Below are 24,513 nucleotides of genomic sequence, written 5' to 3' on the forward strand. Positions count from 1 at the left end.
GGTGAGTCTACAATTTGTGTATTTAAGTTCAGTCAATATTCAGTACCTGTGATAGAAATAGAAGTGATTGTGATTGGCTGTCACTTGTGTCAGGGCAAGGGGCAAGTATTTTGGGATTGTTTAGCAGTAAAAAGGAAGCAGAAATGTAATTTACAAAATATATATAATCAAGGCTGTCTTCAAAGGAGCTGCTAGACATACATGGCAAATGTGCTCAGTTGCCACAATTAAGAATCCCATAAAATGGACACCACAGGGTCTTCTGCCTGCAGGCATTGGAGGGGGCAGTTGGAATGGGGCAAATTGCCTCTTCTATCTCCCCTGGGGGCTGAAGGAAAAAGGAGCTTGACCCAAAAATAGGATCACATTGTTTTATAATGTGCGGTTGTTGCCTGATTTCAAAGTGGGAGTGGGTTCCCCTGAGGAACCCACCTGAGAGCGACATCACTACATCCACTGCCCATAGGTGCCTTGGCCCTAGCATGGGATTGTGCTGAAGCTAGGGGCTCAAGACAGCCAGGTTTAACAGAGCTGCCAAGTTGGGGAGGGGGAATGTTTAACGTAAGGGAGGCACTTGGATAGGCAGAAAGGACATTCCAGATAAAAGAAATAACAAATGCAAAAAGTTGTATATAGGTGGGAAGAGCAATTGTATCCATCTGTCCCACATGTTAAACCCCCTGCTGCATGCCCAGTGCCACCAACCCGAGTTTAGTGAGGAAGACCTTCTCAGGGAGATGGTCACACAGGACCCTTGGACTTGCTGTTTCCTCGCCTGGAACACTCTGCTCCCAGGGGTTCGCCTCCTTGCTTGGTCTAGACCTGTTCAAATGTCACCTCCTTGGAGAAGCCTTCCTGGATCACCCCACATAAACACAGCATGGTCCCAACCCTTGTCTCCTCTTGTCTCAATTTTCTCCATAGCACTTACTGTCAGATGTTAAAATACAATTTGTGCATTTCCTGTTATCCCCATACTAGAACCTAAGCTCCAGGAGAGCAAGGACTTTCTTAAGAATTTCCACATAGTCCCAGCACTAGAACAGGACCTGGTACATTACAGGCACTCAATACAGGAAATACTTGTTGAATGAATGAACCTACCACTATAGGCAAGTACTGGATACTCTTGAGGAGGAGCACCTAGCTCTCATAATCTTGACCCAACCTAGTCTAGATTGTGGAGGAAGACCGGCTGGAGGAATTTGCAGACTAGAAGTAGGAATTAGCCAGTGAAGTCACAGTAGCTATGGGCTTAAAACTCAAATATTTTGAAAAAACATGGAAATGTTTTGAACCAAATGACCAGTAAGGAAAATGGCCCAGGGAGGGTGAACAAGGGACCTGAAGTACAGTTGAGGCCTCTTCTGTTAACAGGAAAGCACTTTGCCCTGTGCTAGATTCTTTCTTTAAAAATAATAACTATAAATATAAGCTGTTTGGTATATATTTTTAATCCTCACCTGAGGATATGTTTTTTTAAAGAGAGAGAGAGGGAGAGAGAGAGAGAAACATCTATTAGTTGCCTCCCACATGTGAGGTTGGGCATTGAACCCACAACCTGGGTATGCACCCTGACCGGGAATCGATCCCACAACATTTTGCTGCACAGGATGACGTTCCAACCAACTGAGCCACCCGGCCAGGGCTGTGCTGTATTCTTTGTCTTTGGAATGACCATTTGTGCTTTTCAAGTGTGATGCAAATCGCTCCAAGTGTCTGTCCAAACGTTTTCCCAATAAAATGAGTGATTGATAGGTCCTTTCCCCAAGAAGCCAGCCTGAGGCCAAGGAAGAAGTAGAAGTGGAGTGACAGGTCCAGGCATTCCTGACAGAGCTGGGGTGGTGACCTGGGACGATGACACAATATTAGGTAGGTCGCGTTGGAACCCAATATCCACCGAGTCATGCGTCACTTTTCTCGCGGAAAACAACTTGAAGTAGCGGCGACGGTGCCAGGGAGTTATGATCTCGTGCGTTTCTAGAGCTGTGTCTCCGTCCCCGGACTACAGCGAGGTCAGAAACCATCAACAGGCATCTTCCTGACCCATAGCTTCCCCGAGCCCAGGCTCCGGTTTCCCTTCATCCTTCTTGCCTCTAGTCGGGAGTTCCCAGGGCCTTTCCTCAGAAAGCAAAACGTCTCCATACACCGAGACCCCCGCGTGCAGCCGCCCGCCCGGCGACCCAACCGGGGACTTCTAGGAGCGCGAGTGAGCCTCGGGAGCGGGGACTGCAGCCCGGAGCGCCGCGCCCACCCCCGGGGCCGCCAGCCCCGCCCCGGCCCGGCCTGCGCCGCTTGTTTACGCCCCGGCGCAGCCTAGCCCGACCCTGGGCCCGCCCCTACACGTCGCCCATTGGCGGAGGGGGCGCCGAGGCCGGCGCCGATTGGCCGGCGGAGGCAGAGGTAGGCTGCGCGGGGGCCGAGAGGGGCAGCGGGCGATGGCGGCAGCGGCGGCGGCGGGGCGGCTGGGCTGGTTGCTGGCTGCGCTCTGCCTGGGCCACGCCGATGGGAAAGCGGCTCAGGGCCCGCGAGTGCTGGGCATCTGCCTAGAGCAGGCTGGGGCCGCGAGCGCGGCGTGGGCGCGCGAAGGGGAGGTGTCGGCCGTTTCTGAAGCCACCTTCCGCTTGCGCCTCTTTGGCTCGGGCTTCGCGAACAGCTCCTGGTCCTGGGCGGCCCCCGAGGGGGCTGGCTGTCCCGAGGGCGGGCCGACTGCGGCGCCCGGGGCGGCGGCGGCCCCGACGGACGAGTGGAGCGCGCTGCTACGCCTGCGCGCCGAGGCCGAACACCCGCACTCGGCACTGCTGGCTGTTCGCGGGGAGCCGGGCGGCGCGGCTGCCCGGGAGACAGTGGCTGCGGCCCCCGAGGGAGAGTGGCGAGCGCTGCTGCGCCTGCGCGCCGAGGCTGTGCGTGCGGAGCCGAGCGTCGCGGCGTCCTCCCAGGAGGCGGTGCCGCCCTGGGCACTTGGCCTGGGGGCGGCGGGGCTGCTGGCGTTGGCAGCGCTGGCACGGGGCCTGCAACTGAGCGCGCTGGCGTTGGCACCCGCTGAGGTGCAGGTGCTGCGGGAGAACGGGTCGGAGGCGGAGCGCGCGGCGGCGCGGCGCCTGGAGCCGGCGCGGCGCTGGGCCAGCTGCGCCCTTGGCGCGCTGCTGCTTCTAGCCTGCCTGGCACAGGCGGCGCTGGCGGTGCTGCTGTACCGCGCGGCCGGCCAGCGCGCGGTGCCCGCCGTACTGGGCAGCGCGGGGCTCGCGTTCCTGGTGGCCGAGGTGCTGCCGGCCGCCGTGAGCGGGCGCTGGACGCTCGCGCTGGCCCCGCGCGCTCTGGCGCTCAGCCGTCTGGCCGTGCTCCTCACCCTGCCAGTAGCCTTTCCCGTGGGGCAGCTGCTGGAGCTGGCGGCGCGACCCGGGCGGCTGCGGGAGCGCGTGCTGGAGCTGGCACGAGGCGGCGGCGACCCCTACAGCGACCTCAGCAAGGGCGTGCTGCGCTACCGGACGGTGGAGGAGGTGCTCACGCCGCTTGAGGACTGCTTCATGCTAGACGCCAGCACCGTGCTGGACTTTGGCGTCCTGGCCAGCATCATGCAGAGCGGCCACACGCGCATCCCCGTGTACGAGGAGGAGCGCTCCAATATCGTGGACATGCTCTACCTCAAGGACTTGGCCTTCGTGGACCCCGAGGACTGCACGCCGCTCAGCACCATCACCCGCTTCTACAACCATCCGCTCCACTTTGTCTTCAATGACACCAAGCTCGACGCCGTTTTGGAGGAGTTTAAGCGAGGTAACGTCCGGGAATCGCGGAGGGGACCCAAAGGTCTTCTCTCTCCCCTAGAAAAGGGGTAAGGGATTATGGAAGCCTTGGGGAGAGGTTCCCAGCCCTGTGCAGGGCAATGAGACCTCAAAGTGCCTTCTTAAAGATGATGGTCTTGCATCTCTGATCTTCTGAAATATCATTTAAAGGCTACCGTTCAGAGGGTGAAGATGCTATAGACAGCAGACCACCCCTTTTCCTGGTAGGCCCCCAGTTCGGGGAGGTATGCGCACTAGGCTCCAACCCCCAGCTCTTTACCTCTGCAGATCATTTTTATGGGCTTTGGCTTTGTAGCACATCCAAACTCTTGGATAGAAACTTAAAAAAAAAAAAAAAAAGGTAGGAAAAATTAGTTTCCAGACACCTGGACAGTATTATCTGCCTGCATATACAGGCACATCTCAGAGATATTGCGGGTTTGGTTCCAGACTGCTGCAATAAAGCGAGTCTTAATCTTTTCGCTGGTGGAGGGTCTTGCCTTCAGTTTGTAAAAAACTCAACACCTGTGAAGAGCAATGAAACAAGGGATGCCTGTAAATGTCAAAATAGCCCTGCCTGTGATGTTTCTAGGTCATCATTGTTAAGGTGACTGATGGGCTGCTGCCTTCCTGATTACAGAAAAGGAGTGATTGGCATATACTTTTCTGCAGGTGTGGATAACATGTTGATTTTGATTTTGCCCAAAGCAACTTTATGGATACTGATTTAGTCTCCCCTTCATCTGTCTTTAGAAAACTTTCCCTTTTCTAACCCTGAGTAAGGTCTCTCAAGTTCTCCCTTAACTACACATTTCACCCTCTTTCACCTTGATGTATCTGAGCAACTCTAAGGTTGCAGGTAAAAACCAAGACCTACCCTCCAAGTGTGAAGGTGTGGGCTGCTCTGCAGTCCTCTCCATGGCCAGGCTTGGGTGTGCTCCTTAGAGCTAGGCTGCTCCTTGGCCACCAGCCATGCTTCCCTTACCTGAACTCCTGCAGAATGGGCACAGGGGACACCCCAGCATTCTGGGTGGACTTGATCCTAAAGGCTGCATAATGTGAGGCTGGGAAGTGAGCAAAGCCCCCTGATCTTCTTGCAGCTGTGAGGTTTCCTGCCATGGCCAGTCTGGGAGGTGCTCTGTGAGCCCCTGACTATCAGGGCAGGAAGGCAGGGCTTTGTGGTAATGACGATGTTATTCCTGCGTTAGCATGGCTGTATGCTAGATAGTAGTGGGCGCTCAAGTGCACCATCGCCTTTCATCCTTGCCTGGGTGTTGCATAGTCAGGCAGTTACTGCTACTACTGTGCCTCCAGTTGGGCAGGAGGGTTTGATGGGTAGCTCCGACTGCTCTGCTAGAGTCTCATGGGTGCTCCTGGCTGTCTTCCCAGAAAGTGGCCGTGCAGCCCCTCTCAGGGGAGGGAAGCCCAGGGTAGGGGCCAGACAAAACCTCCTGGTGGTAAGTATTCCGTCTAGGCCACTGTAGTCTATGAGGTGGCCCTGGAGTCAGCTGGGAGGGTTTATTCCATCCTGCCCCTGCTGCCTCCCAGCTTGAGACCCTGGGGAGCCTGGACTTGACACCAGGGTGGTACCTGTGAGCAGAGTATCTCGCCATGACTGGTGTGGTTACCAGTGTATGGGTGGTGGGGGGTGCAGAAGAGAGAGGGTGGCGGGCTGAACAGGGCCTGGAGAGGAGACCCAAGAGGGCATTTGGAGGTGGAATTAGGAGGATTTTGTAGTTGTCTGAGGGCCTTTTGGACAAGAGGGAGGAACTGGGGATGAAGCCTGGATTGCAGAGAAGAGAGGGCGAGGGGTGGGGCAAGGAGTTTTTTTCTGGACATTGGAGTTTGTTCAGTGGCCTGAGGACAAGTCCTAAGGGGCAGGTGATGGGAAGTTGGAAGGACCCAGGTGGAGGTGAATGTCTGGTCCTAGTGTAGAAGTGGTCCCTCAACCACAGAAGGGGAGCAGAGAACCTAAGTCTGAGCAGCACAAGTATGTCCGGTGAGGGCAGCAGAGGAGAGGCTGCTGAGAGCCAGAAGTTTGGAACATCTGGAAGTGGGGGAAAGAGACCACCCGTCAAGGGAAGGAAAGCGATCAGGAGAGGAGGCCAGCATTGTGTGGTCTAGATCCAGCAAGCAGGGTTCCCTTGACCTTTGCACAAGTGGATGGGGTGCCATGGTGTGGGGCGATGGACAGAGTAAGTGGGGCATGAGAGGTATGACAGGTAATGAAGAGCCTTCTGGGAGGTGTGGCTACAGAGCAAAAGCCAGAGAACAGTGGCTGGGAGAGGGTGGCCGGGGATTAAGATGGGTGAGTCAAGTTGGTTTAGGGTTAGGTATTGTTGGAAAGGAGCCAGTAGAGAGGGTCGGCTACAGTGCAGGCCACTCCTGTGCTGGGTGGAGAGCTAAGCAGGTTTCATGCAGCCTGATGCTGACCCTGTAGCTGCCTACTAACAACTACTACTACTAGTAGAAGGTGATGGGGGTGATTTGCAACCTGGAGGTTGAGTGGGGAGTGCTTCCCTCCTCTGCCTTCCTCCTATGGTGAGGGCCATTCTCAGGGCAGAATGACCACATCTTTTCTGTGACATCCTGGAGCTTTTTCTGCTTCTTGCACAGTGCAGTTCTTTGGTGGGTAATCTTTATTTTTCTTCATTAAAGTCCTTTTTAGCCTAGCCCCTTTCTTCATTCTGCTTATGAACAAAGGGCATATTGGAGCCTTGATGGCGCCTGAGGCTTCAGAGGTTGGTTCCCGTCCCACCTCTCTGCCAGGCATATGAGGTGGTGGTGCCTCTGAATTTCCTGAAGCCGGAGTCCCTGGCATCTTGGCAGTTACCATTTCAGCCCCTGTTACTGTCCTGCTTCCAGAGCCCTATCTCTCTGGGACTTTATAGTCTGAGAGAGTCACCTTCCCCAGTGAGGAGCCTTCAGTCAGTGTGCGGACTTTAGGTGACACTGATTATTTTGTGCAGAACATTACCAGGAAGAGTGAGTACTTTGGAGCTGTAGTAAATAACATGGATTTCCTTTAAAGCCATCAACCCCTGCCTGCCTTGTCAACCCCCAAGGATCAGCCAGGGGAGGGTTTAAGATAGGTGAGTGTGTCAGTTTCTGCTTTAAAGCACCTTAGTTCATTGTCAGAAGCCACAGCTCTGAAGAGTCAGACTTGCCATGACAGATTCAAATAGTGGCTTTAAAGACAAAAGAGGGGCCTGGCAGGCGTGGCTCTGTGGTTGGGCGTTGACCTATGATCCAGGAGATCATGGTTCGATTCCCCGTCAGGGCACATGCTGAGGTTTGGGCTCAATCCCCAATAGGGGGTGCGCAGGAGGCAGCCGATCAGTGACTCTCTCATCATTGATGTTTTTCTCTCTCTCTTTCCCTCTCCTTTCCTCTCTCTGAAATCAATAAAAACGTATTTTAAAATAAAATAAAAAGAGGAAAGGCAGAGGAGTTTAAACTCCAATTGCGTTTTTAAGAATATCTTAGAAACTAGGCATTCCGAAGAGTCCCCAAGCATTCATATAATTTATGAGTACTCTTGTACCTGTTAACTAGCTAAAATTAAACTGTAGATATTTTCAGGGCTTTCTGGTCTATGTTGGTGAGACGTGCCATCTGCTCCTTGCTTATAGCTCTTGCACTGGGCCAGGGCTTGTGTCCGGGTTTGCAGTTGGCCAGCAGGGCCCATATTTTCAGAGCGTTTTATTCTCTCAAATGAAAAAAAAAACTCAACCCCTCCAACTGCCCTTTCTCTGTGTACTTCTGCTGCTTCCTCACGGTTGCCTTCTGGACCCCCTCAAATGTTGTCTTGAGATGAAATCACATGGCCATTGTTTTAGGGGATCTTCCATGTGGCAGGTCACTGAGAAACTTGTGCCTTTTTTGTAGAAATTTGTGGGCAAAGAAAAAGTTATTCTATTCTGCCGGTATCCTGCCAAAACGAGTGGCTTCGTGGGAGAAGGGAGCTGAGATGGGTCCTCTGTGCTCTTAGATGGCCATCGAGAGCCTGGGATCTGGTTCCAGAATCTGAGAAGGCTGCTGGCCAGAGTTGTGAGTCTTGCTTTCCTGATCCGGCTTGACAGATTGGTATCACATGGCAGGGCCACCGTGGCCCTTGTAGAAATGGCGCCTGTCTAGTGGTGTGAGCCATTCCCACCACAAATACCAAGAGGTAGAGAGCACCTCAAAATGCTGCCATCCCTATTCAATGCCCGTCTCAGTAGGAATGAGCAGATTGTTCTCCTGGCCTTTTTCTCTGAAAAGGGTAAGATAACGTAATGTAGTTATTTCTACCTTTAATTACTCAACATATTAGAGCATCTTCAAGATGAAAAAGAAATGCTTTCTTTACTTTAGAAGGGCCTGTGGGAGTCACCCGAGGGGAGAGTCTTCTCAGACTCAGTCTGTTCTCAGTGGAAGCCAGCGGAGCATGGTGGTGAAGGGAGTGGATTCGGGAGCCAGCTGCTAGAGTACGAATCCTGGTTTTGCACTTGGATGGGCTACCGAACCTCCCTGGGCCTCATTTTCTCTGTAAACTGTAAATGGGAATAATAGTACTCTGTGCCTCAGAGAGTTGTTGGAGGGCTTGGTAAGTTAATAAACGAGTAAAGCCCTTGGCGACCAGCACACAGTAAACGTTAAATCCTGCTCCTTCACCTGTCTGCAGTCAGGCTGTGCCCCACAATTGGTGGCATCTCAGGTTTGAGGAGACTCAGTAAGTGTTATCTTTCTATTCTTTTACAGCCTCATTCCTTTCTTAATCATCCTGCTAGTGGTTTACTACTACTGATAATACAGTAATAGCTTTTGATCGAGTCTTGACATTTGCATTTCATCTAACTTTGGAGCAGAGGTCTTCCTATACCTGACTGTTGGGGGTGAGGTGGGGCACGGATGCTGGAGAAATGGGGTGAGCTTGCCGAATAGAGTTCCACAGAGTGTGTTTCTAAACTCACCGCATAGAATTGTGGTTAAACCGGAGGCGTGTAAAGGCTGATTCACACAAAGAAAAGAACTTGACTTCTTGCTTTACCAAAAGATTCTCGAAGCAAGTATCCTCATACATGCAGGACCAGGCCAGCTTTCCCCTTGGCCTTTTTTACTAATAACAGAGAAGGGCACGGTTGAGATGAGTCTGCTCTCAGGTCCGGGACCTGCACAGCCCAGTTGCCACCACCCATGTGTGGCTACTGAGCTCTTGAAAGGTACTGCCTAGTCTGAACTGAGATGCGTTGTAGGTGTAAACACACATCTGATTTCAAAGACTTGGCACAAAAAAGTAAAACGTCTATTAATGAGTTTATATTGATTGCATGTCAAAGTGATATTTTAGTTATATTGAGTTGTTACAGTATATTGTCAATTCATTTCACCTGTTTTTTAAAAAAAATTTTTTAAACTTTTATTTATTTATTTTTAAATATATCTTCATTGATTTCAGAGAGAGGAAAAGAGGGGGAGAGAGATAGAAACATCAATGATGAGAAAGTCATTGATCGGCTGCAGCCCACAACCCGGGCATGTGCCCTGACCTGGAATCGAACCCTGATCGCCTGGATCCTAGGTCGACACTTAACCGCTGAGCCACGCCCTACTGGGCGTTTTTTTTTAATTTTTAAAAAGTTTATCTTTATTGTTGAAAGTATTACAGATGTGCCCCCTCTTGACCTTTCCACCCCTCTCCTGCCCCCTCCCCAGGTCTTCCCCGTACTGTTGTCTATCCATGGGCTGTGCATGTATCATATAAATTCATTGGTTAATCTCTCCCCCACCCCTTTCTTTCTGAAATACATCAGTCTGTTGCATGTTTCAATATCTTTGGATCTTTTTTGTTCATCAGTTTATTTTGTTCATTAGATTCCACATATAAGTGAGATCATGTGATACTGTGTTTCTCTGATTGGCTTATTTCACTTAGCATAATACTCTTCAGGTTCCTCCATGCTGCCCCAAAGGGTAAGAGATCCTTTTTTACAGCTGCATAGTCTTCCATTGTGTAAATGTACCACTGTTTTTTAATCCATTCATCTACTGATAGGCACTTGGGCTGTTTCCAGATCTTACTCTGCTATGAACATAGGGGTGCATATAGTCTACTGATTGGTGTTTCTGGCTTCTTAGGATATATTCCTAGAAGTGGGATCACTGGGTCAAATGGCAGTTCCATTTTTAATTTTTTGAGGAAACTCCACAACTGTTTTCCATAGTGGTTATACTCGTCTGCATTCCCACCAACAGTGTACTATGGTTCTTTTTTCTCCACATCCTCACCAGCACTTGTTGTTTGTTGATTTATTAATGGTAACTTTCTGACAGATGTGAGGTGATACCTCATGGTAGTTTTAATTTGCATCTCTCTGATGATTAGTGATGTTGAACATTTTACATTTTTTCATGGGTCTCTTGGCCATTTATATGTCCTCTTTGGAGAAGTGTCTATTCAGGTCCTTTGCCCTTTTTTTTTCTTTTAATTCTCACCTGAGGTTCTTTTTTCCATTGCTTTTCAGCGAGAGTAGAGGGAAGAGAGAGAGATAGAAACATTGATGTGAGAGATACATTGATTGGTTGCCTCGTGCACGCACCCCCAACCTGGGCTGGGGTTGAGCCTGCAACCGAGGTATTGCCCTTAGTTGGAATTGAACCTGGGACCCTTCGGTCTGCAGGCTGACCCTCTAACCACTGAGCTAAACTGAGTAGGGCCCTTTGCTCATTTTTTAATTGGATTGTTTGTCTTCCTTTTGTTGAATTGTATGAGTGCTTTATGTATGTTGGAAATTAACCCCTTATCAGTTGTATCATTGGCAAATATGTTCTCCCATACAGTGGGCCCCCTTTTCATTTTGATGTTGATTTCTTTTGCTGTGCAGAAGCTTTTTATTTTGATGTAGTCCCATTTGTTTATTTTTTTCCTTTGTTTCTCTTGCCCTAGGAGATGTATCAGTGAAAATTTTGCTATATGAGATGTCTGATATTTTGCTGCCTACATTTTCTTCTAGGATTTTTATGGTTTCATGACTTACATTTAAGTCTTTTACCCATTTTGAGTTTATTCTTGTGTATAGTGTAAGTTGGTCGTCTAGTTTCATTTTTTTGCATGTACCTGTCCAGTTATTTCAACACCAGTTATTGAAGAGACTGTCTTAACTCCACTGTATGCTCTTGCCTCCGTTGTCAAATATTAATTGAGCTTAGTGGCTTGGGTTGATTTCTGGGCTCTCTGTTCTGTTCCATTGATCTATATGCCTGTTTTTGTGCCAGTACCAGACTGTTTTGATTGCAGTGGCTTTGTAGTACAGTTTGATATCTGGTATTGTGATCCCTCCTATTAATGTGTTTACACAAATTGATTGCATGTCAGAGTGATATTTTAGCTATATTGAGGTATTACAATATGTTATCAATTCATTTCACCTGGGCTTTTTTTGTTTTGTTTTTAATACAGCTACTCAGAAATTTGAAAATACATATGTGGTGTGCATTGTGTTTCTCTTGTGCAGGTACAAAACTTTATAGATGAAGAGCACTTAGCTGAGGCAGAGTAAATTCCTGAAGTTTCCCCAACGTGCCCCAACACTCAGAAGTATGGATTTTTTTCAAGCTTACATTTTCTCATTAAACAAACAAATAGGAAGGTAACCAAGAAAGACACAAGAGGAAGGGGAAAGTTCCCAGCTGCTGTTCTTCTTCCCACAGAGATCCCCTGGATCACCGTCATAGACCTCATCTTCTGGAAATAAAGGACAGCTTTCAGAATTGGGAAAACTGCCCTAGGACAGTCAGACTGGAGGCCTCTCTCGGTTCCCCCACTTAGATGGTCCAGGGAGCCTGCTTTTCTGGAGTTGGTGCCTTGTGTCCGTAGTCTGTCTGATACATGCACATCTAAGCCACATTCACGGCTTGGAGCCACACAGACTGGGGCTGAGTCCAGCTTGGCCGCTGCCTGGGTCGCCTTGTGTGGGCAAACACAGTGTCTGGGGTTCAGGTTCCTTGCATGTGAGGTGAGGCCAGTCCTCATGAGCATGTTAAGAATCTTCAGTCAGAACCCAGAAAAGTTGCGCCCTGTGCTTGGTGGTGATAGGAACATAAACATTAGCGTTTGTCCTTTTGGTGGGTTTGTGCAGGGTGGGACCTAGAAATATAGGAGCCTCTGGCACCCTGTAATGGGCATGTCCCTCCCCCAGGGAAGTCCCACCTGGCCATCGTACAGAAGGTAAACAATGAGGGTGAAGGTGACCCCTTCTACGAGGTCCTGGGCCTGGTCACCCTGGAGGACGTCATTGAGGAGGTCATCAAGTCCGAGATCCTGGACGAGTCTGGGGACTACCGTGAGTCTTGCCTCCTGGCAGTTTTCTGGCTCAGCTGGTCTTTCAGGGTCACTGAGATGTGTCTCAGTTTCATGGGATGACGAGTCTCCATTGTTTCCACTGTGGACCAGTGTTGCCCCCTTACAGGAGGGCCCACTCCTGCACCTGGATGCAGAGCTGTGGTGGCCCATCCATCTGTGGCCTTGCAGTTGCAGCGCTTGCTTGGGGCTCCGCTAGTTTCCTCCATCACTGAGGGGTCTCTGCCCTTAATGGGCATTTCCCAGACTCACTCCTTCTCACACCTTTCACTTTTCTTGTGGTTTGTAGAGAAGTGTCTCCTCGAACCCATTCTTTACTAAGAAGGTCTTCCCAAAACCTGTCCTTGGTGCCCGTTATGTCCCTGGGTTATGTCTTAGAAGCATCTGTTTCTTAGGATGGTGGCTGGGGTCTGCAGGGTGGACATAGAACCTGTGCTCGATGACTAGGACGTAGTGCCACCCACCCATGTGTGCTTTCAGGTGAACTGCTTTGCCCCATGCATGTGTCCCACAATGCAGCATCTTTAGTTTCATTCCTCAGACTACCCCAGGCACAGGGCCTCTAGGTTAGCCGGCACTGTGTAGCACCAGGGAGCCTCCAAGGCCTGCTTTCTGGTGAGTGGTCTAATGACCACAGGTTCCTGTCACTATGCTGCTGCTTTCTGTCATGTCAGCATTATCTTCTCCCAACTCCAAGGAGAGGTACAGTCTCTTCTGGTACTTTCTCGGGGTGTAGCTGCAATGTGGGCCACTGCCCCTCTGTTCTTGGGTACCAGGTTTACTGTGGTGGGAATGACAGCCGGGCACCATCCAAGAAGCCAAGGATGTGTCCCTGGGCCTCCTGAGGTGTCTCCCAAGAGCCTCCAGGCTTGTGGAGGGGGTGCGGGCAACATGCCCTTTGGTTTAGTCATGTTGACAGAGGGCTGCTGGTGCCTAAGCCGCCTTCTGCTCACCATCCCAGGAGACACCACAGTGAGGAAGAAGCCTGCTTCTCTTAATGCCCCTCCCAGGCGGAAAGAGGAATTCTCCTTGTTCAAGGTGTCCGACGATGAGTATAAAGTGAAAATCTCGCCCCAGCTGCTCTTGGCCACCCAGCGCTTCCTTTCCCGAGGTGAGGGTGAAGGATGGGCCTTGTTCGCACTCTTGCTTACCCTCCAGTAGGTCAGGAGTCTGCCCCCCCAGGCAGACACTGACTGCTCCCATCCCCAGAAAGCAGGGGAGTGTCCAGGAGAACCTCTCTGCTTCTCCCGGCTGCTCTGTCAGCAGAGACTCTTCTGGACACTCTCAGGTCCCCTGAGGGGGCAGCTCCTCTGCCAAACGACCAAAAGCCAGGGCCAGGCTGGTGCCACCTGTGGTGAGCCTCAGCCAGGAAGCCTTGGCTGATGGTTTGCGTGGCTGTCCAGCCGTCTTGTGTTGGGGAGGGGACTCTGCTCAAGGGCTAGCCAGGAGATTCCAGGTGGGCAGCAGGCGTCGGTGTGGTTACGCAGGCCGCTCAGGGCCCAGCGGACACTGTCTCTTCTCTCTGCCGTGGGCAGAGGTGGATGTGTTCAGCCCATTGCGAATCTCCGAGAAGGTCCTGCTGCACCTGCTGAGGCACCCCAGCGTCAACCAGGAGGTGAGGTTTGACGAGAGCAACCGCCTGGCTGCACACCATTACCTGTACCAGCGCAGCCAGCCGGTGGACTACTTCATCCTCATCTTGCAGGTAACCAGGAGCCTGGGCCAGGCCCCGCCTGATCGGAAAGCAGGGAAGGGTCCGAGAGAGGGAGGCACATTTAGGTGCACCCCTGTGTAATCAGAGTGGGTGCTTTCTGCCTGTGCTTCCTCCTGGCAGAAAGCGTAATGTGTGTGCATCTGTTTCTCTCCACCTCCCAGGGCAGGGTTGAGGTGGAGATCGGGAAGGAAGGCCTGAAGTTCGAGAATGGGGCCTTCACCTACTATGGCGTGTCTGCCCTGACAGCGCCATCCTCCGGTGAGCTGCAGCCCCTCCTGAGTGAGGGCTGGGCTGGCGCGGGGCTCTCCCTCTGCTGTGGCTGGGGGCCCCAGGGCCAGGATTCTCTTCTTTCCTTCCTCCAGCGCTTGGCCTTCTACAAGGTGGTCTGCTTTAGGACATGCTGGATTTTCTGCTCTCAGGGTTGTGCAGTGGGAAGAGGCAGCATTTTTTTAGGCCTTGTCTTGGCTGCTCATTCCCATCTCTGTAAAACCTTTCCCTGGAAGAAGCATGTTTGCTAACTCTCCAAAATTCCTGCCATAATCCTCCCCAGAGTAATTGTGGGGTGGGTCTTATAGGCTGTGCATCTATCCCTGCCAGGGTGGGGCTGCCCAGCTCCCAGCACGGCTTCCCCATCACTGATTGTTCCTCTCGCTAGTTCACCATTCCCCAGTGTCCTCGCTCCAGTGCCTCCGCCATGACCTGCAGCCCGAGCCAGCTGACGGCACCTGCTTGTCCACATACTGTCCTGACTACACCGTGAGGGCCCTCTCTGACCTGCAGTTCATCAAGGTTTGGACTGCTCATTGGTGCTGGGTTCTAACCAGCTTTGTGTCCCCAAAGGGCTAAACCACCTGGCTACCAACTTGTGTGAATTGAGAGTAAATTCCAGTGGAGTCGGTCTGAGATGCCCCAGAGCAAACCTTGAACTTGCTCTGCAGGATGATGGCCTTGGCTCCCCAGAGGCCCCCTCTGACCACTGCTGATCTGGTCTTGTTTCTGGACCTAGGCAACCAGTTTCCTTCTGCAATCTTAAAGATACTTTGCTAGATTGCCCTTAGCCAGCCTACGGTTCTTTGTTTGCATCCTGCCCAGTGTGACTCCCACCAGGTTCAGGTGCTTGTGGGCAGGAGGGGTGCTATGACCATGTGCTTCACCTGCCCAGTAATGCATTCTGTCCTCCAGGTCACACGGCTACAGTACCTCAATGCACTCCTGGCTACCCGAGCCCAGAACCTGCCACCGTCCCCTGAGAACTTGGATCTCCAGGTCATCCCAGGCAGCCAGACTAGGCTCCTCAGCGACAGGACAGCCGCAGAGGCAGGTGAGCCCTGGGTGGCCACATCCTGCATGTCGACCCAGAAGGCGTGTACTCTTCCGGGTCCATGCTCCTGCACACACAGACCTGCTGTCTCCACCCTCACTCTGCCCTGCATTCTTCTTTCTCCCATCCTTTTCCCCAGCCTCTCTTCTTGCTGTTCTTAATAGCTCAGGTGATACTGAGCTATGCAGATCAGCAGGCACTTGAGTATATGAAGTCAACATTTTTTCTCGAGTCTGTTAGGATAGCTGACTTAATTAGAGAATAGTTGTTAAATGGGAATAAGCTCAAGTACAGACATGACCGTTTAGGATTAGGGTTAAATCACCCAGAAAAGGAAGATTTGGGTCACTAGTGGGCCCAGCTCAGAAGGTGGATGGCTGATGGGCATCATCCCAGCTAGAAAGGGTCCTGTGGCCTGTGGTTAGGTGATGCTCATGTTTAAAGCCTGCCCTGGGTTCTGCTGTGCGCGGAAGCTTGTGTGAGAAGGTGCAGATTTTGTGATGTGAGGTGGCAGACCCTACCCTCCGGGTAAGGGGAGCCTGTGGAACGCGGGCTCTGAGGAGTGGTCAGCATCCGGGAACCTCCTTGTCCTTGTTAATGAGGAAGGTTCCTTTCCTCTGACAGCTCCTCCTAGGCTGGGGTCAGAGATACTCCAGGGTTTGGCCTTCCTGGAGAAGTGTGCGGGGTTCCCCGGGAGGCCTAGGGAGGAGATGCCAGCCTCTGCCTGACTTGCCCCTGCAGTGGGAACACAGCTCTGGGTGAACCTCACTCTGCTGGGCACTGTGCTTAGTGCTTTCCTGGTCCTGCCTCATCTAAGACCACTTCCCTGAAGTTTGAGAGGGGTAGTTCTTATGCCCATTTTCCAGATGAATGCTTGGAGGCAGAGGCAGGCTCAGGCCTGTTTTGGAGCCTGTGTGTATCCTTGGCTTCTGGGCTGTGGTGCCTCATGGGGAACAGCTCTGCTTACTCAGACCCATGCTTGAGAACACAGATGTGTACCTATAGTAGAAAGGTACTTTCTGAGAGGTGATACACAGGTGCAAGGGACAGAGAACCCCACGCTGGGCCATGTTGCTGGCTTAGCCCAGTGCACCATCTCTGGGTGTTGGGAAAAGGGGGCCCCGAGTGTGGTGCACTGCTTCAGTCCTGCATGTGGGCTGCCCTAACCCCAACCCTTCCAAATGAACAACAATGCCACCTTCTGGGTCTGGTGACATTCCTGTGATGTTCTTTGATTTTGTGACATCCCCTGTTCACACCGTCACACTACACTTGGGTCTCAGGAGCCAAGACGTTTTTTATGGAAGCCTTCTGGCTTTGGTTTCTTGCATGGGAGCCTTTCCTGGCTCCATCTGCTGCTCAGACTGCGTGTGTCACATTCAGGGTACAGACTTAGGTATAAGAATGATGGTTTTCTCTGCATTTCATCCTTGACCAGATACCCAGAGGTTTTTAAAATCTTCTTTTGGCTTCAGCCCCTCATTGGTCAGTCCACTAAAGGAGTGATTTATAATGACTCTGTGAGTCATTTCCCCTTTGTGACCGATTGCTATCCCGTTCTGCAGTCAAAAAGTGGGCTATTTCCTCCTAAATGCCACTGACACTTGCCCCTGTGAGGCTTGCCCACTGTCTTTCTGCTCCTGGCCTTGGCTCTCTGGCATCTCACTGCAGTCTCTGTCACCCTGGAGGGCTGACTGTCACTCCACGTGTGGAAGTGTCATGGTGCACTCCTTCAGTAGTGTAGGTCGGGACCACTCCCACATGACTTTGGCACTGGATTCCCTGGCAGAGAACATGCTTAGAAGGCACGATGATTTTTGACTGCCTACAGCAGGGTTGGCAAAGTGGACAAAGGGCTGGAACTGGCCCACTGCCTATTTTTGTTTTGTTTTTTTTAAATCCTCACCCAAAGATATTTTTTCCCATGCTTTTCAGAAAGAGAAGACAGAAAGGGAGGGAGGGAGGGAGGGAGGGAGGGAGGGAGGGAGGGAGGGAGGGAGGGAGGGAGGGAGGGAGGGAGGGAGGGAGGGAGATATCGATGTGAGAGAGACACATTGATTGGGTGCCTCCCACATGTACCCCGACTGGGGCTGGGGTTCAAGCCTGCAACTGAGGTACATGCCCTTGGCTGGAATTGAACCCAAAACCCTTCAGTCCACAGGCCAACACTCTAACCACTGACCCAAACTGGCTAGGGCATGCTGTCCTTACAAATAAAGTTGTTTTTGTTTTTAAAATACATTTTTAATGATTTGAGAGAGAGAGAGGGAGAGGGAGAGGGAGAGAGAGAAGGGAACATGCTTGGCTGCCTCCTGCACAACCCCTGCTGGGGATTGAGCCCACAACCTGGGCATGTACCCTGACTGGGAATCTAATTGGCGACCTCTTGGTGCATGGGACAATGCTCAACCAACTGAGCCACACTGGCCAGGGTGTAAATAAAGTTTTATTGGGACCCACCTGTTTGTTCACAGATTGTATGTGGCTGCCTTTGAGCTATAGTAGTGGAGTAAAACTGTTGCAGAGACCGTGTGATGTGTAAAACCTGAAAATACTAGCCCTTTCCAGGAACAGTTTTCTGACCCCTGACTTGCTGTTTCAAATTTGGAGTAATGCCTCCACATTGAGCATTCACAGAACTAGATTTTCAAGGGGAAGTTCACTGAAGACTCCGTGTTCCCTGGCCCTCTTGTTCTGAGCAGCGGGAAACAGTGTGTGTGCCTCTGCTTTGGCTCTCTGCCCACAAGTATCGGTCTCCTCAACACTGGGGCAGGGGATCTGAGGGTTCCGCTCAATAGCTTGTCTCCTCCTCTCTCTTTCTCTCTGTTCTCTCCAGCCTGCCCAGTAGACCTTTCCCTCTTTGGCACATTTGGAAACTGCAGTTGATAATTGACTGGATTAGTGAGCATTTTTTGTTTTAAGAAAACACCCAAGGTAAATATCTTCTCTTTCCTTTCGCTTTGATTTCCTTTCCAGCCCTTTAGCTGCTGGGAGGCATTTCTCCATGGGGGTGTATGGTTCCTTCCTGTCCCTTCTTGCTACTTTTCATTTTTCTAGAAGACAGGAGGACTCATGGAATACCTGCCCAGCCTTGGAAACTAAAGCTCCCTTCTAGGGCAGGCTCCCCTTGCCCAGTGTTACGGCCTTGGCCTCCTGTGAGCGGATCCCCCAGCCCCTGCTTTCCTGCCTCAGTGATGACACCTGTCCTCAAAGTGCTGTCTTTCTGAGGTGGGGTCAGGCTGACCGTTTTCCTAACTAGTCACTCCCAGGTCTGCTTCAACACCTCCAGAGGCACCCCTGCCTGCCCTGCCCCTTCCTGTCCCAAAGAGGATCGTCGCACTTTCCTATCTGTGATAGTAATTCTTTCTGTCTTTCTTCTAGGGTCCAACCACGGCGGACCCGGCCTCCCAGCGGAGGAGAGCCCTGGGCGGAACCCAGGAGTTTAACTGCTTGCCAGGCAGCCCCAGGTCTGGGGAATAGACAAGCACGTGGGGAATGGAGAGAGCCCAGCCATGGAGTAGCTTCCTGCCAGCCTGTTCTCATCCCCTCTAGGCCACGTTTTAGATGGCCCTTGTAGATGTGGCCCTGAGCTGTTCTCAGAACCAGACGTCAGTGCCGGGAGCCTTCAGCAGGTCTTGCCTCCTTTAGGAAATGGGGGTCAGTGGGGCTCAGCCCTCCAGGCCTGCTTCTGAAGGGAGTGAGAGGGACACCATCATCTCCATTGTCCGGGCCCAGCCTCCTCCCTGTGCCGGTGCAGTGTACCTGTACCTCTTCGGGCCAAGCCATGATGTGAGTGCACGATTACTGCCTTTACGTGGCCGTGACCTGTACTCACTTTGCTTCTACTCTGCCAACCTTCTGCTGCTGGCAGCACTTCCTGAGCAAACCAAGAGCACCAGTTTTGGCTGGGGGTTCAGATCCATGGCATTGGCCATGGCGAACTTTGTGGCTTCCCTGATAGTGCCATGTCTCCGCACGCCCCAGCCTGTCCTATGTGCCAAACCTGGAAGCTCGATTCCTCATGAGTCTGTGCCACTAGTCCTCCCCCTCCTGTGGAGGGGGCTGTTCTGACCCTTCCAGAGCCCTGAGCAAGCCAGCTGGCCCCCGGGGGACTGGGAAGGCCTGCTGTTCCTGCTGTGCCTCTGCCTGTACTGCTTAGAGGCCAATAACGGTATTGTCACTTTCTGTGTTTTAACAAGAGGTCACGTGTGAGAGGAAGGGCCCTTCTGCTGCACCTAATCCTTTCCTCATGTCAGATCCCAGGACGAGTAACCAACTGTTAGACTCGTCTCACGCCTTCCCCTCGGCTTTGGCCAGGGCTGGTGTGGCTGTGAGTGCATGGAGAGCAGTGAGGGAGGGGTCAGATAAGGACCAAGTAGATCATCGCCTTTCTTTTAAAAAAGAACATGGAATCAGAGTTTGCTGTCTCTCTCGAACATTTCAAGCTCTTTGCCTGTTTCCTGTCCCTGGCGACGGGGTAAGGCATTTGTCTTTTTCTTCCAGTTTATCTCTATTTACCGAAGCCCACAGTTCAGCTGTTTAGAAACAGGCACCACAGGGACCTAGGATCTTAGATTGGGCAGGGGAAGTGGAGGGTTTCTAGAATCTTTTTCTCAAAGGAATTTGGGTCTTTATCTGGGATCAACGGGAATGAAGGTCAAACAGTGGCCTGCTTGCTGAGAAGTCGTTCTCGAGGAATTTACTCCAAGAGCAAAATCCCGTGAGAAACAGATAAGCAGGTCCTCATTATTGTCTCATTGTACTGCCGATGGAACACCCTGGGAACACAACTCTTGCTGGTTTCAGTCAGCCGGTGTGGTAAATTGTAGAACCTGTTGACCACTCTAAGTGAGGACTTACTGTACTTCACAATCATCTCTCCGGAACAGTGGTTCTTCACCTTGGCTGCACATTAGAATCACCTGGCAAATTAAGAATACGGATACCTGGGGCCCACCCCCAGGGAAGATATAATTGGTCTGAGAATCAAGATTTTAGTGTTGAAATAATTTTAGATTCACAGAAGAGTTCCACGTATCCTTCATCTAGCTTCCCCAAATGTTAACATCGTACATCACCTCGGTACCTTTATCAGAACTGAAAGAGTAATAACACTGGTACAAAAATAACTAAATTACACTTTATATGGATTTTACCCGTTTTTCCAATGTCCTTTTTCAGTTGCAGGATCCATCCCAGGGTACCAATTTGCATTTAGAGCTATTGCTTTTTTTTTTCTAACTATTTGTTTTGAAATTACCGTCATAGGAGGTTGCGAAGATAGAGGTACCCTTCACCCTGTTTTCCTCAGTGGTTACATTTTTCTTAGTTATAATACAGTATCAAACCAGGAATCAGACACTGGGCAGTGAGGGTGTATAGTTACCTGTCATCTCGAGTGTAGCTTTGTGTGAATCACCACTACAGCCTAGACACACTGTCCCTTCACCATCAGGATCTCCCTCCAACTATCAGAGCCACGCCTGCCCGTCCTGCCGCGGTCCCTAATCCCTGCAACCACTGGTCTGTTTGTCATCTCTCTAATTTTGTCATTTCAAGAATGTTGTATAAATGGGGTCATATAGTATGTAACCATTTGGGATTGGCTTTTCTCAGCATATACTCTGGAGATTCATCCAGGATGTTGCATGTGTCCACAGTTCGTCCCTTTTGGTGGTTGCCTGGTGTTCCATGGTATGCTCATTGTTCCAATTAAGGACATCTGGGTGGTTTCCAGTTTTCGACTATCCCAAATAAAGCTGCTATGAACATTCATTACAGGTTTTTGTGTAAAAGTTGGTTTCTTTCTCTGAGAGAAATGTCCAGTGATACAATCACTAGGCTATGTGGTCATTGCATGTTTCGTTTTTAAAAAGTGACCAACTTCCAGAGTGGCTGCACCGTTTTATTTACATCCCCACAAGCAACGTGTGAGTGATCCAGTTCCTCCAAATCCTCGCCCGTTTTTTATTTAAGCCATTCTGGTGGGTATGGAGTGACATCTCATTGTGGTTTTCATTTGCATAGACATAATGGCTCATGTATATCTTTCCATGTGCTTACTAATTGGATTAATTTTTTTACTGTTGAGTTTTAAGAGTTCCTAATATATATTCTGAATACTAGTCCTTTGTCAAGGTTTTGGTTTATGAATAGTTTGTTTTTTTATTCTCTAAACAGGATATTTTACACAGCAAAAATTTTTAATTTTGATGAAGTACAGTTTACAGAATTTTTTTTCTTTTATGGATTATGCTTTTGGTGACATGGCTAAGAATTCTTTACCTCCTGCTAGATCCCAAAGATTGTCTCCTGTGTATTTTTCCCCGAAACTTTATACGTTTGTTTTTACATTAAGCCTGTGATCCATTTTGAGTTAATTTTTGTATAAGGTATGACACTTAGGTCAAGGTTCTTTTTTTTAAATTTGCATTTCACTGTTCGCTAACAAGATTGAGCATCTTTTTACCTGTTGATGGGCAATTCCTGTTTTCTCTTCTGGGAAATGCCTGTTACGCCTTTTGCCCTTTTTCCATTCAGTTTGTTTTTTTTCTTATTTATTCATAAGAGTTCTTTATATGTCCTGGATTCTAATCATTTGTAGGATAAATGTGTTGGGAAAAGTTCTCTGTTTGCTATAGTTTATCATTCTACTCATTGTGTCTTTTGATAAATAGCCATTTTTAATTTTTCCGCTGTCAGACTTATCAAATATTTTATTTGTGTGTGTGTCTTAAATCCTTCTCTATCCTATGGTCATAAAAATATTTTTCTGCATTATCTATCTACACGCATGCACATACACTTAAATGTCTAACCCACCAGAAATTGATATGTGTGTCCACTATTTGATTTCCTTTATTTTTCCCCAACTGGATAACCAAGTGTTAAAGCTCCACATACTGAGTAGCACATCTTTCTCCTCTCTGCAATGCCGTCTCTCGTAAATCAGATGTAGACACGTGTACTGGCTTGGTATCCTGCAACATTACTATTTTAAAAAAATTATTTCCTCCCCTTTTTTTTTTTTTTAATCCTTACCTGAGGATTTTTTTCCATTTCTTTTTAGAGAGTGGGAGGGAGAGGGGGGGAGAGAGGAGAGAAAGAGAAATATCCATGTGAAAGAGACACATCAATTGGTTGCCTCCCGCAAGTGCTCGACTGGAGCCAGGGATTGAGCCTACAACCGAGGTACATGCCTGTGCCCTTGGCCAGAATCGAACCTGGGACCCTTCAGTCCATGAGCTGACACTCTAATCACTGAGCCAAGCCAGCTAGGGCTAAAAATTATTTCTAATACTCTTATGGTGGCATCTTTAGGGTTTTCTATATATGGTATCATGTCATCTGCAAATAGTGACAGTTTTACTTCTTCCCATTTTGGATGCCTTTCATTTCTTTTTCTTGCCTAATTGCTCTGGCTAGTACTTCCAGTACTATGTTGAATAACAGTGGTAAGGTGAGAGTGAGCATCTTTGGCTTGTTTCTCATCTTAGAAGAAAAGCTGTCGGTTTTCTACCATTGAGTATGATATTAGCTGAGGGTTTGTCAGAAGTGACCTTTATTATGTGAGATACTTTCCTTCTATATCCGTTTTATTGAGTGTTTTAATCGTTAGTGAATGTTGTATCTTGTCAAATACTTTTTCTACATCTATTAATATCATATGACTTTTATTTTGTAAATGTATTGTTTCACATTGATCAGTTTGCATGTGTTGAACCATCCTTCTGTCCCAGGAATGAACCCCACTTGATCATGATGTATATGATCCTTTTAATGTTTTGTTGTATTTGATTTGCTAGGATTTTTGCATCTATGCTCATCAGAAATAGTGGCCTATAGTTTTCTTTTTTTGTGTTGTCCTTGCCTGGTTTTGGTATCAGGGTAATATTGGCCTCATAAAATGAGTTAGAAAGTTTTCCCTCTTTAATTTTTTGGGAAGAATTTGAGAAGGATAGATATTAAATATTCTCTGAATGTTTGCGTAGTGGAGCCATCTGGTCCTGGGCTTTGTTTTTGGAGAAGATTTTTGATTACTGTTTCAATTTCATTACTAGTGACCGGTGTATTTAAGTTTTCCAGTTCTTCATGATTCAGTCTAGGAAGGCTATGTATTTTAAAGAATTTGTCCATTTCTTCTAAGTTATCAAATTTGGTGGTGTATAACCTTTCATAGTATTCTTGTATAATGCTTTGTATTTCCTTTATGTTCATTGTAACTTCTCTTTCATTTTGGATTTTATTGAGTCTTTTTCTTTTTTCCTTAGACTAGCCAGAAGTTTGTCAATTTTACTCTATTTCTTTTGGTTCTCTATTTCATTTATTTTCACTCTAATTTTTATTATTTCCTTCCTTCTACTGACTTTGGGCTTCATTTGTTTTTTCTAGTTCTTTAAGGTATAATATCAGACTATTTGAGATTTTTCCTGTTTCTTGAGGTAGACCTGTCATGCTGTAAATTTCCCTTTTATTTTTTTAGTCTTTACTGTTGAAAGTATTACAAATGTTCCCTTCCCCCCCATTAATCCCCTCCCCCCTGCACTCCTCCCCCCAGGCCTTCACCACACTACTGTGGGTTATGTATATATGCCTATAAGTTTTTAGGTTAATCTCTGCCCACCCACCCACCCCTGCCTTTCCTCTGAGATTTGTCAGTCTGTTCCATGCTTCTGTGTCTCTGGATCTATTTTGTTCATTGGTTTATTTTATTCATTAGATTCCACATGAGTAATTCACGTGATAACTTGTCTTTCTCTGACTGGCTTATTTCACTTAGCATAATACTCTCCAGGTCTCACCATGCTGTTTCATAGGATAAGGGATCCTTTTTTATAGCTGAATAGTATTCCATGGTGTAAATGTCTGAGAAGATGCTTGATATATTTCAATCTTGAACTTGTAGAGACTTGTTTTTTGTCCTAATATGGGGACTATCTTTGAGACTGTTCCATGTTCACTTGACGAGAATGCGTCTTCTGCAGCTTTGAGCTGGAATGTTTCATAAATATCAGTTCATCTGATCTAGTGTGTCATTTAGAATCAGTTTCCTTGTTGATTTTTCGTTTGGAAGATCTATCCGGCAAAGTCAGTGGGACATTACAGTCCCCTACTATGACTGTATTTCTGTTGATCTCTCCTTTAAAGTCCTCCAGAAGTTGTTTTTCCAGCCTGTGTGAGCCTTTTATTCTGAGGTAGGTCTCTTGTAGATGGCATATATTTGGCTCATGTTTTCTTATCCATTTAGCTACCCTATGTTTTGAATGGAGCATTTAATCCATTTATACTTAAGGTTATTATTGATAGGTACTTATCTATTGCCATTTTATTTCTTTATGCCTGTGTTTCTCTT

The 24,513-nt window shown here is 49.0% G+C and overlaps 1 protein-coding gene across 4 annotated transcripts; it reads left to right on the forward strand.

The window, feature by feature from the left end:
- The first annotated feature begins 2,405 nt into the window (after nucleotides 1-2,405).
- CNNM3 (cyclin and CBS domain divalent metal cation transport mediator 3) lies at nucleotides 2,406-20,941 on the forward strand. Of its 4 annotated transcripts, XM_081156114.1 has the most exons (9): nucleotides 2,422-3,777; nucleotides 11,966-12,109; nucleotides 13,088-13,237; nucleotides 13,662-13,831; nucleotides 14,002-14,098; nucleotides 14,496-14,629; nucleotides 15,023-15,161; nucleotides 17,998-18,095; nucleotides 18,543-20,941. In XM_081156114.1, exons 1-8 carry the CDS (start codon nucleotides 2,439-2,441, stop codon nucleotides 18,045-18,047), a joined length of 2,223 nt encoding a protein of 740 aa, XP_081012240.1. In that variant the 5' UTR covers nucleotides 2,422-2,438; the 3' UTR covers nucleotides 18,048-18,095; nucleotides 18,543-20,941. The 4 variants fall into 4 exon arrangements, with proteins under 4 accessions (XP_081012239.1, XP_081012240.1, XP_081012241.1 ...); XM_081156113.1 differs by lacking the exon at nucleotides 17,998-18,095 and having other exon boundaries at nucleotides 2,406-3,777; XM_081156115.1 differs by lacking the exons at nucleotides 13,088-13,237; nucleotides 17,998-18,095.
- Nucleotides 20,942-24,513: the final 3,572 nt, after the last annotated feature.

Source organism: Miniopterus schreibersii (assembly GCF_964146895.1).
Source record: "Miniopterus schreibersii genome assembly, chromosome: 13".
Taxonomy (NCBI): domain Eukaryota; kingdom Metazoa; phylum Chordata; class Mammalia; order Chiroptera; family Miniopteridae; genus Miniopterus; species Miniopterus schreibersii.